This window comes from Protopterus annectens, chromosome 3.part0 (assembly GCF_019279795.1).
Source record: "Protopterus annectens isolate FY-2018-M chromosome 3.part0, PAN1.0, whole genome shotgun sequence".
NCBI classification, from domain to species: domain Eukaryota; kingdom Metazoa; phylum Chordata; order Ceratodontiformes; family Protopteridae; genus Protopterus; species Protopterus annectens.
Genome location: NC_056731.1, coordinates 212,727,429 through 212,740,084, shown reverse-complemented (window position 1 = coordinate 212,740,084; position 12,656 = coordinate 212,727,429). Strand labels below are relative to the sequence as shown.

Sequence of the window (12,656 nt, the reverse complement as noted above, 5' to 3'; positions counted from 1 at the left end):
TATATCTTCCATAGATGTTGGATCAATATCCAACCGAATTAACTCACCCATCTGGATTGCTTCCTCTGGATCAGAAGTCCATGAAATTAACTGAGTGGTTCTTCCAATTTTGACTATAGCCATAGATGCTAGGCTCTCCCCAGCAGTAATCGATATTCTCTGTGCATCACAAAAAACATCAGCAACAAAAACTTACCATAGTAAATGGAAAGGATGTTCAATTTGGGCCTTTGCCAAAGGTTTGGGCCCCTTTTTAGCTCCAGTTACTTCAATTCTTGAATTTTTCTCTGCTCTCATTCACAAAGTTACATTTTCGCAATCATAAAAGTTCATTTGGCTGCGAAGCTTTCCTCAAAGGTACCTTTCTGCTAAGACCACCTTGACACCCCTGCTCTGACTTGGGACATTACTATTATGTTGCAAGCCTTAATCCAGTCTCCATTTGAACCCATTTCCACTGCATACTTAACATTTCTGACATAGAAAACAATTTTCTTGGTTGCAGTAACTTCAGCCAGAAGAATTTCAGAACTTCAAGCCCTTTCATTAAAGCCTCTTTGTCTAGTTTTTCACAAAGACAGAGTGCCACTCAGAACTAACACATCCTTTATCCCTAAGGTGGCATCCAAAGCTAATTTAAACCAGTCTGCACATCTTTCATTTTATTTCCAAAAGACTCCATTAAAGGAGAATACTTATTACACATGTTAGATATTCATAGATAACTAAGATTCTATATCCAGAGGGCAGAAGATTTTAGAAAGGATGACCAGGTCTTCATTTCTATTGCTCAACATAAGTTTGGAAAGTAGGTTTCCAAAGTGACTTTATCCATAGATGACTCTCCAATTCAACCAGAGCAGTGTCTTCTTCAACAGACATCAACAGAGTTTTAGCCATAGTTGATATCAGTGCTGTGGCCACTTGGTCAATGGTACACACCTTTGTGCCTCACTATAAGTTAAACACCCAATCCAGATCATGCTCATCTTTTGGTTTCACCATATTCAGGAATGCCCTTCTTTGATACCACCCAGATTCGAATGGACGAAGATAGACAACATTGGATATGAAAGTTATATATTCACCATAATGTTAGATCCATGTTGTCTAGTTTTCATCCACTTCAAACTCCCTCCCTATCTACCCCCTTCCAAATTGTCACCTATGGCTTCAAGATGATTCAGTGGATCTTGCTCCCTATCTGTGCACATTCAAGTTAGACAGTATTTACCCTTCATCAGTTAACATCATCAAGGTTCTTTCCCTAGGTAGCTCTCTAAATAACTTTTTTAGACTAGTGGAGGCAAACTCAATCTGAGGTTATGCTGGACAGCCTAGGGAGTTATGATTGTGGGAGGAGTCAGAGCTCTGCTTCCAATAAGCTTTGATATTGTTGCCAAGGTCAGATCCCCTTGGATCCAACAACCCATAGTTTTGAAACAGATGAAAATCAGACAATATGGATCCAAAATTATGCTGTGTGCATAACTTTCATTTTTACTAATAGTTTCCTCAAGGATTATTTGATGCTGTTTGATTCTTTGCTTCACTGTCCTATCCTGTTTTTTTCTGTTCCTTTTCCTATATATTCACAGCACTTTCTATCACACCTTCAATGGAGAAAGCATCGGTTTTCAAAAAGTGCACCAAATGTGGTCATAAAATCCTGCCCCAGCCACAACTGAACAATGTGTTATGCGCCTGCTGCCAGAACATTTTCAAGTGCAGTGGTGATATCTGCAAATCCTTGAGTCCCATGTCCCTTATAGATTGAAAGAACAAACTGATTTTTAAAGGTCTTCTCCCTACCACAGTGGTTGAAGAATTCTTGTCCCAACAAAATAAACCTTTAGAGAAGGAGCAACAGAAAGGCAACAGTAAGGCTCAGAGAGAGAAATTTTAAAAGAGAAAGATAAAGAAAACGATGGGGCTAAGCAAAAGGAAAAAAAAAGGGGGCATTCAATCTATTCTGCTTTGAAAATTGCCAAGCCCTCTCAGCTTCACCTTTCTTTGGCTCCAAGCCAAACAGGCTTGCCAGCCTTAACATTTTCGGTGTCAACACCAAACACCAGTATCATCCAGGACAGATCTCCAAAAAGTGATCCCTCTGGGAGCAGCAGGTCATTAGTGATGTATCTCTCCATGTTTCTGGGTTCTAACCCCCCCCCCCATGTCTCCCCACTTAGATCTACTAGGATTAGCTTAGGTGCAATCAACATAGATTGGGACTGAATGATGATGACATTGTGGAGGCTCAAATAGACACGGGTGTCATCCCATTCCCCTCTACATCCTGTTTTAAAACCAGCCAAAGAGGTTAATCATAAAACGTTTTCACACTGCTTCTAAAATACATACCATTTTGTAACATAAACCCCAACGCACTGAGCTGAAAAGCATTATGTGGTTAAAAGATCAACAGCCAGAACAATGTGAAAGTCTAAATCATCAGTAAATGGAAGGGAGTTAAGCTCCTGTGGTCATTGTATCAAGCCTCTAGAACTGGGCAATCAGTTTTCCTGAGACCTCACAGTGCAGCATTGGGTGGACTTGGGAGAAAGTAGAAACTGTGTGTATCTTTGCATAAGTGGTGGTTGTGTATGTTGTGGTTATGTAGGACATCATAATAAAAGAAGTCAGATATGCACAGGTTGTTTTAGGGAATGCTGGTGGCAATAAGATGAAAATACAACTAAAACTCAGGTAAGATCTGTAAATTCCCAAAAATGTGCATAAATGGAACATCTGGAAAAAGAATTGAACACACAAATGTGACCCTTTCATACTTTTGGTTTCTGCCTCTGCCTAAAAATGATCTGCAGTGCTGTTCTGAATGCCTCCGAGCTCACAGCTTGTAACATATAGTTAGTGTCCATTTTGAAATGGATAGGATACTATATTTTATTTCTGGTTGAGAGCTAATGCTGCTTTATAAATTATTTGTGTGGGTTTATTTACTTCCTCAGTGTTCCATATGTGAATTTTACAGCTTGTTTACAAAGATTCCACATCAGAAAAGAAAGTACAGTCTGTAGTATGGTATAGTTATCTGATACATTTTAAAAAATGCATTAATAGTGCAAATAGAAAAGACAAACTAGTGGAACGTGAAATTCATCAGCTCTGCTTTCAGCATTCAAAAGCTATGTCTGGATTGAGTAGCTGTATTTAGTGGGATGTGACAAATACCACAGTTCATTTTGTGCTGTGCTGCACAGTACCCTAATAGCTGCTTTACAATGGAAAATACATTATTAATTATCAGCATCCGTAGTTTACACAGTGGGCAGTGAGCTCCTGAAGTCTTTGTAGATTTTTTTTTTCAGACCAGAAGTCCTTGTGCAGTTTATTTTGTCAGGTATTGATTTGCATAAAATGTGAGAATGAATACTGATGTGTCCCAGTGCCCACCCTCTAGCACTAACCACTTTTTAGTATTGACAGTGATTGTCTTTAATTTTCCAAGGTCTGTTCATCCTTTATTACTGTGCCGCTGTGACATGCAAAAGCCCTAAAATGTTGCTGTAATGAGAGTTTACATTCAGCATCTAACTAGCTAGCTTCAGTACAGCATTGCTGTAAAGATAGTGTTTTTTTCCCTTTGATTTTACCAGTACAAAATCATCACTCTACATTCATGGTTAGGTTCTCATCCTCTGCATGATATTGCATGTGCTTGTTGTAGTTTAATTGATTGTTTGCATTTTAAGTCTGCCCACAGTTCAAAGCCACTTTGTTGTTCGTTGTATATCACAGCCTATATTTCTAATTATATGGATTAGTGGGTGGACTATAAAAATAAAATAATTTGCTTTTGCTTAAGAAGTGTTTTGTTGTGACTGTCTTAATTTTAAAGATGTATTTATGACTTAGAACACACTGGATTGTGTTCTCTCCCACATAATTAGACAAAATAGTGAATCATCAATATAAACCAGTCTGTACATTTTCAGAAACCACATATGATTAATATACATTTTTCTTTAGAAATATCACAAGCCACACTGCTTTATCAGTATGCCAGTGTACACATAACTAGTTAGGTGGAGATGCACCTTGCTTTTACTGGGGGGAGTTTCAGAGGAATAGCATTGTGCTATGCTAAAAAAAAATCATGAACACTATGACAGATTTTGCATATAGCATCTTTCTTTGCTAAAAATAAAGGTAAAAACTTTTTGACATTTAGATTGATAAATAATGATAATACTTTCCTGACTGATGGTTCGGTGGCAGGCAGTCATTGCCATAGATTTATTTAAAAATGTTATAGTTAGTTGTTGATTACTAGCAGCCACAACAGGGAAGTAAGATATTAGGGTTATAAGCACATTTGCCATCTGTTGACAATTTGTTTTCTGGCTGTTAGGAATTCATGGTCTGTGCTAGCAAATTGTTTATGGTAATGTTTCCTTTTCCCATGTATTTTGAGTCATTGTGAGTTCTCTCACATATTTCTGAAGTACATTTTCTCTTGGTATATACAGTTTCACATAAGTTTCATTCAAACTCTTTTGTCATAATATCCATGTGATTCCTTTAAGAGGCAATCTAGGAGGTGTAAAATATGACCATTAGCTCATACTTAGTCTAAGAAACTCAACCATGTTCTTCATGTTTTACTGTTGCAGTCCTGACTTATGGGATTTCCTGCTGTGTTCACAACTATACTTTTGTGTCTCAACAGAGGTACACAAAACTGTAAAATTCCAGCCTTTCCTTTTTAGAATAACAGTCTTCAACTGTACATTTTATTTATGTTACATTTGTTAACCGGGGGTGTCTGATTGAGCCGAAAAGGCCCTTTTTCAACAGAGGTCCGGGGAGAAAAGCTCCACATGAAAAATTACAGATACATTTAGTTATTTAAGCATGCTCAGTATACACACAAATTACAAAAGACATGTTTTTACAGTGGTATGCAGCATATCAACAGTTACAGTGGAGAGAACAAACAAAAAAATATTAATTTAAAAATAAAGGTAATTAATAGATTTGTGGTGTACAGCTGAAATTTGGAACATAGGTAGAATACATACATAGTACACAGGTACAGTACATACATTGTAGATGACCAAGAACTGTGCTCAGAAATATGTAAGTTACACGTTAGAAGTAAAAGAATATAAAAATATTTATTCATCTCTCATTGATTGCCTTCCATGATTGTTAGTATACTAGTTTCATTTAATTTACTTGTTAAAGCAGTAAGAATCCTATCAAATAACTATTAATATGCAACATGCATTTATATTGTTTTAACTTTGCAATGAGCACATTATTTACAGTTAATTTAAAGGGGCCACTAGCATGACAGGTAAATAAGAAGGTGAAACAGTGTACATTTAGTAATCAAATGGGTGGGGCAAGAGACTGAATAAAGGTACTTTTGTGTAAGGCTTTTGCTTCTTCTAGAGGTGGCAGCCCTGCCCCTTGTTCAAAATCTTAGTATATAATTTCCCTTTGTCTTCAGAATTTTAGCTCTGCCTCTGGAAGAGGGAAAAACTGGAGAAAAGCCATACCTCTTATGCCTTCTTCTGATCTCACCTGCCTCATCCATGTTCAGGCCCACTTTAATGTAAATTGGTATGTCAGGTCATCATAGTGAGAGCTGGGTGTGTCTTTTTTTTAATAAGTTGTAAGTATTCATCTCATCATCTAATTTCTTCCCAAGAATCATTTAACACTCCAGGAGATCCCATATTTTTTAACTGTGAATTCACAGAGTTTATCTGTTATTTCCATGTGTGGGATGGTATCCAGTGCAGCCATAATTTCTTCAAGGAAGATGACTGTGTAAAAGTCATCTTGATCTGCCATTCTCAAACCCATACTAGTTTATGTCCAGAAGTAATACATCGCTTACATATTTCTGAACCAGTTCCATCAGTATCCCATCTATTACCTTGAAGGTAATGCAGAAGAAAATGATGATCAGTAGTTCCCTGGAATGACTGTGGATTCACCCTTCTGTTTTGGGACTACTGCAGCTTGTTGTAATGTTTTGGGGACAAAATCTGTGGAAAGACATTTGTTATATAAAATGTGCAGGGGTCTACAGGGTTTTGTTGATCCTGGTGAGGAAATAAGAAATATTTCTGGGACAATGGATCTGGTATACCTGACCTTAGACAAATCTGCCTCCTTTTCAACCTAGGTTCTTTTTGTGGGTCACCCATAAGATAACAGTAATGACGCAGTCATATGTAGTGAACTACTGAATTAATTTTACTGAATATTTGTGATATCTTATGGATCAGAGTAAACTATGCCACTGACCTCAGGGCTACTGCAGTCCTGGGAATCACCTCTGATTTTTTTTTTTTTTTTTTTTATAATGCTAAAAAAAATTGCTGTCTTTTGATTTACTGGCCAGTTGAAGCTTAAAAGAGGTCTTTGTTATGCATTTTTTCTTTCTTTCTTTCTTTCTTTCTTTCTATTTTTTTGTTCTCATTTCAGCCTATTTGAAACTATGTGAAGCACACAGCATATCTAGAGCAGCCCTTTCTTTTTATTGTACAGTGTCTCTCTTTTAGAATTTTATTACTGGGTTTTTTATTTGAATATCCTTTTGTTTTAAAATCTTATAGGGATATGGTTAATAATGCTTTTATCAGATATGTTTTCAAATTGTTCAAAGCTTCCTACTGGTATCATGGCTGGATTATTTGGAATATGATTCCACATTGTTTGGATAAGTACCTCACATATATGAGGTACTGACCTCTCTAAAAGTGGAATTCCTGTGCACAGGACTAGCCTGGATTATGATGAATAGTGTTACTGTGCTATGGTTTGATTTTGCAAGAGAACAGATGATCGATGAAGCTCACAAACAAAGGGCATGTCAGTTTGGATGGTATTCATTATATTATTTCTACTAGATGAAAACTCCAGCCAAGCTGGAACTTCCAGTGAGTGACCTCTCAAACCTCTTGAATCAGAGCCACATGGGATATATGCAAATGATCCTTATGAACACCAGGTGTTTCAGCTGAAACAATGAGTGAGATGGTCACACAGAAAATATGAGTAAAAACTAAATGAAAACTCTAGCCAAGCTGGAACTTCCAATGAGTGACCTCTCAAACCTCTTGAATCAGGGGCACATGGGATATAGCGGGAATTTTCATTTAGTTTTTACTGATTGGTTATGTGTGACCTTCTCACTCATTGTTTTAGTTTGCTATTTGGGATATTTTGCAGTTACCCTAATGATAATGGACATCAGCTGGGTATACCAGCCCTGTGTTTCTTATGCTTAGTCAAACACTCTGCTTGTGTTGTGCTGATGAGGTCATAACAAGGCTGAAATATGCATATCCACAGCTAGTGGGGTTTGGCTTTATTGGCCTGAAATTGTCCATTAAATGAAGAAACAAGTCATGGGCATTCAGAATCGCCAATTAACTGAAACACTTGGTGTTCATAAGGGTCATTTGCATATATCTCATGTGCCTCTGATTCAATAGGTTTGAGAGGTCACTCATTGGAAGTTCCAAATTGGATGGAGTTTTCATTTAGTTTTTACTGATTGTTTTTTCTGTGTGAACTTCTCACTCATTGTTTTAGATTATTTCTACTAGAAGAATTTTTCATATGTTTCAACATTCTTAGCTTATAAGATCAGTCCGGTGCTATGCATATTTATCGGTGGAGGTGCAGCTGTCCCTGTCAGCTACAGGGTATTTGAAGATATCCCAAATTAATGCCTTAACACTGGGTGCTGCATTTTCTCAGTACCAGAGGCAATGGCAAGAAATTTGCGTGCTGAGATAATTCGTTTTTTCCTGTCTTTTTTTTTTTTAATTTTAAAACATAAAATTTGATAAAACATATTTTCCCACTTTCAAGTCAGTTTAAGGATAATTATTTCATAGTTTAATTAATGCACAAGTCGGTTTCTTTGTCATACACTGATTAAACCCTGACTGTGACCCAGGCAACCCAAGTATGGTTAGTGGCCTTGGTGCATACTGGAGCTGGCTGGGTGAGGGGAGGGGAGATGTGATGTGACATGACCAGCTCTGTTCAGCTGTGTGTGTGTGTGTGTGTGTGTGTGTGTGTGTGTGTGTGTGTGTGTGTGTGTGTGTATGGGAACACAATCCAATGTTTAAGTTCCGGAAGGAGACTAGAAACCACATGAAAGTGTTGGCTCCTGAAGCAGGCAGGACACTGTTAAGGTGTTACATCCCCCATGAGAAATCCATGCATAACCCACTAACAGCAAAGCAGATGAGTTAATTTTCAAGCATTTTAACATCAGACAACATACCAGTCAAGCATCTTGCTGACACAATGAAAGAACGTTTTCTTGTATAGGACAAGTCCTGTTACAACTGTCTTTATGAGGGGCTTCATTCCACATACTTCCTTTACTTATACATACGAACTCCACAGTCACATAACCATAGGGAAAAGAGAAACACCCTACAGGAGTGAAAAAACTGCATGAAGTATTGTTATCTCACAGTATACTGGATAAATGAAATATTTGGGGTTGCTTAAACTGAGAATTTGGGATTGAGTAAATTGCATTCCTATAGATACCATTAACTGAATGACAGTTCTCATGTAGGGAAACCTATATTCTTTCAAATCACCAAACAGAGCACTTACCAATTACAATCTATACACAGCTTTGCCTCATCTGTACAAGTAATAAATCCTTCATTATTAATACAAAACCTTGTTTTATTTTATAACTATAGTATCATTTCAGGGGATGATCTACTGCTCTAAAGTTTTTGTTTACTTTTATAACTGTATTGTCTGAGATCCCTGCTAAATACAATATTCACATTTAAGTATTTCAAACAGGCACATGTTCTTGCTTTCTTAGTATATCTTTGCTTGACTCCTTGATAATTGTGACAGCCAGACATTTCTTTGTCTGTACCCTCTTTGTTTCTTCTGTGTAATCTCCCACTGGTAACTTTAGCTTTTATCAGCAATGTTGGAAATAATTCATAACTGACTTTCTCTTTAAATGTTTTCAGGCTGTGGCAATGATGGATGAATTCCGAGGGCTGGACAGAGACATTGAAGGTTCAGTTAAGAGATGGAAGAAACTTGTGGAATCTGAATGCCCAGAGAAGGAAGTGTTACCACAAGAATGGAAAAATAAGAGTTCGCTGCAGAAGCTTATCATTTTAAGAGCTCTTCGTCCAGACAGAATGACATATGCTGTTCAGTTAGTACCTTTCAATTTGGCACATTAAATGCAATGTCTGTTGTTCAATATGTCCTTTTATTTTTTTATTTGCATTTGTTTACTGGGGCTAGGCACTGATCAGTAATGACCAGTTTCAGACTCAGTGCCAGTTGTATAAATGCAAGCAATCAAGTTACATAACACAGGAGACACATATATAGCATGTGTAACATAAAATCGTTGATATATTTGTATGTATACATTAGATATGCAGTTAGCAAACATGACTTTTGCTACAGAGTGATAGCCAAACAAAATAAAGATGATATAACAATAATAAATGTAGAGGAGTTAGAGGAAAATGATGTAAAATAACAGAGTAGTTAAATGGGAGTATCAGAGAAAAGGTAGTAGCTAGGGATAAATGCTATACACATATATGCAGGTAGTGGCCAGTTGTGAATAGTTGATTAAGATTGATGCAAGGGGCATTTACAGGAGTTATATTACGTGACCTGTATTAGAACGTTTTCAGTGGCTCGGTTTCACCAGGCATGCCTTGAATTCTGATCTGAATTTTATTATATACAATAATATCCCTTAAGCTGAGGGAGAGCTATTGGTGAGAAATTGTCGTTCGTACAGTGAAGTTTTGTTGTTGATATGTATAGCACTAGTCACGATAGGAACTAGTTTCTTAAGATGCAGTTGGGGGTGGCAGGAAAGAGTTTAGTGGAGAGGTATGGTAAGAGTGGCCTGATTTAAGAGCTTAAATATTAGAGAGCCCAGCAAGAGGTCAGCTGTTTGGTCCATTGTTAGCCAGTTAGCCTTTTTACTGGAGAGGGAGTGGTGGTCTTGTTCTTGGTTTAATTTTTCAAAGTCTTTTGGGTTTCTATTACTTTTATGGGAATGGACCCCATTCCTAAGTCATATTTAATTGAAGTTTGTGAATTTAGTACTGTTTCAGTCTTTGGTGTTAATCAGAAGTGCTCTTTGCAGCACCCGCAATGTGCCCAGAATTGACTTCTTCTGCAATTCATATGGAGTTACATGTATAGGTACCATATCTAAATAAGACTGTAATTCTTTTTTATGAGACCCATTGCTCCTACTACTATTGGAACTGTTTGGGTATCCTTCTTCCACATTGCCTTGTTTCTGCCTGCAAATCCTGGAATTTTATGACTTTGTATCCCTCTGTACGTAAGACACTGTGATCACTGGGTGTAATAATTTCAATGATCAGTGCTACTTTTGTTTTCTTTTCATAAGTTCATAGGTGTGTACTAGGCTAATGGCCCTGGAGTCTTTACAAGCCTAGCCCATAGAAATGCCCTGGCATCATGCCACCCGACGTTAGTTCCCAGTGCCTCTATCAAGTATAGCCACTGGAGTGATCCCCGGGGTGAACTTTCTATTTCCTTTCCACTCATCAAAATTTCTCTTGAAGAGGGCCAGTGAGGTGCTCTGCTTGACTTGTATGGAAAGTCTATTCCAGAGCTTGGGCAGTCTCTGGGTTATGAACCTGTTCACCCAGCATGTTCTGTTGATTGTGGTAATGAGGTTGAGGTCTCTGGAGCATTTGCTGTGGAGGGATTGGAATTTCTTTACATGTAGCATTTCAAACAGAGCTGGGTCAGACATGGCTTTGTAAGTCAAGCAGAGATCGCGTCTTAGTAGATGATATGAGAGAGAATAGCTGGAGTTTTTTTAGTCTGTCTGTGTAGGACATGTGTGTAAGGCCTAGTATCCTCTTTGTGAGATACTTTTGTGGCCCTTCCAGCTGTTGGGTGTATCTGTTGTTGAGGTACATGCCAAATGGGGCATTATACTCAATGATTGGCCTAATGAGGAAAGAGTAGAGAGAGATGATGACCTTTTTCTTCCTGGACGCAAAATCCTTGGTAACGAGATATGCCACATAGAAGGACTTTCTGATCACAGTGGCAATGTGGTGGTCGAAGGAGAGGTTGCTGTTAACCTGTGTCCCCAGATCTGTAATAACACCTTCAGTGTTCAGTAGGCTCCAATCGATGTGGTAATTAGCAGGAACTGAGTTTTTCCCAAAGGGGATGACGACACATTTTCTGGCATTAAGCTTAAGGCCATGGTTTCGACACCAGTCATTGGTCTCAGTGAGGCCTTTCTGTAGGATGTCCACATCACTTGGGGAGTTAATAATGGCTCCCAGATTGTAGTGAACTTGGTCAGCCAGAGTCCCTCCATGTTGGCCTGGACTTCAGAGAAGTAGATGCCAACAGGAGAGGACCCAAGACCGATCCCTGTGGGACTCCACTCATGACTGGTCATCAGTCTGACTTGGAGTCCACTACTTTCACACTGTGGGTTCTATCTGTGAGCCAATTTGCAACCCACTTAGTGATATAGGTAGTTGATGCCTAGTATGGTGAGTTTATCAATAATTCCTGAGTGGGGAATGGTATCAAAGGCCTTGGCCATGAGGTAGGCCGTATGAACTGCCTTGCCCTCATCCACAGCTCTGTTGACTGACTCAAAGAAGTCAACCAGGTTGAGCAGGCATGATCTACCTTTCACAAAACCAAATTTCATGGGATATAGAGTTTGGAGATTCCCTATATCCTTGTTAATTAGGACTGCTGTATCCATTTTACTCACATCTATTTTTGAACTGTTAGCAATGAGTAATCCATGTGATAAAAACTTCATCATTCTCAGTAATACTTTGCAGCTCATGTTTTCAATGCACAATCCCCAATGCAACAGTCTTTTCACATTATTATGCCTTTCAGTATACAGGCCCTCTGCCTTTAGTTTATTACACCCAGCAACAAGATGTGTGACTGTTTCCAGATCTGCTTTACAGAACCTGTATTTATCCATTTCTCCCACATGTTCAATGGACTTTGTAAACCAGCATGTACATAGTCCACTATCCTGGGCCGATAATATTAATCTTTCTTCTTTTGGTTTAAATTCACCTCTCCTTAACAATTCCTGTGACAGATCCTGATCAGCATGAGATCCCATAAGATCTTTTTGCTTCATTGGAAGCCATTTAGCATTTTTAAATGAGATGCAGGGGTGTTCTGGGGATTTCATTTCTCCAAGTCTTTTAGGTCTCTAATACCGTGATGGGAATAGTCCCCATTCCTAAGTGAAAATATGATTAAAGTTTATGAGAATTAGTATTATTTCAATCTTTGATGTTAGACAAAATTGCTATTCGCAGTACCTGCAATGTGCCCAGAACTGACTCCTTCTGCAATTCATGGAATTACATGTATCTGTAGCATATTTAAATATGACTGTAATTTTTTATGAGACGCAATCACTGTGTACATCAATGCTCAATACTACTTTTGCCTTCTTTTCAAGGACTACTACATCTGTTTTTCTCACATCTGTTTTTTTCAACTGTTGTTAATGGGCAGCCCCATGTAATATAAACTTTTATCATTATCTATAATGCTTTGTGGCTAATGTTTCCAGTACTTCTCACTACTTCAATACTGTGATG

The 12,656-nt window shown here is 38.1% G+C and overlaps 1 protein-coding gene across 1 annotated transcript in view; it reads left to right on the top strand.

Moving 5' to 3' along the window:
• DNAH11 (dynein axonemal heavy chain 11) overlaps positions 1-12,656 on the top strand; it is a 4,606,558-nt gene that overhangs the window by 3,865,263 nt on the left and 728,639 nt on the right. Inside the window, exon 71 of the mRNA XM_044065542.1 lies at positions 9,003-9,196. Coding sequence (XP_043921477.1) covers positions 9,003-9,196 — 194 coding nt within the window. The remainder of the gene's footprint in view (positions 1-9,002; positions 9,197-12,656) is intronic.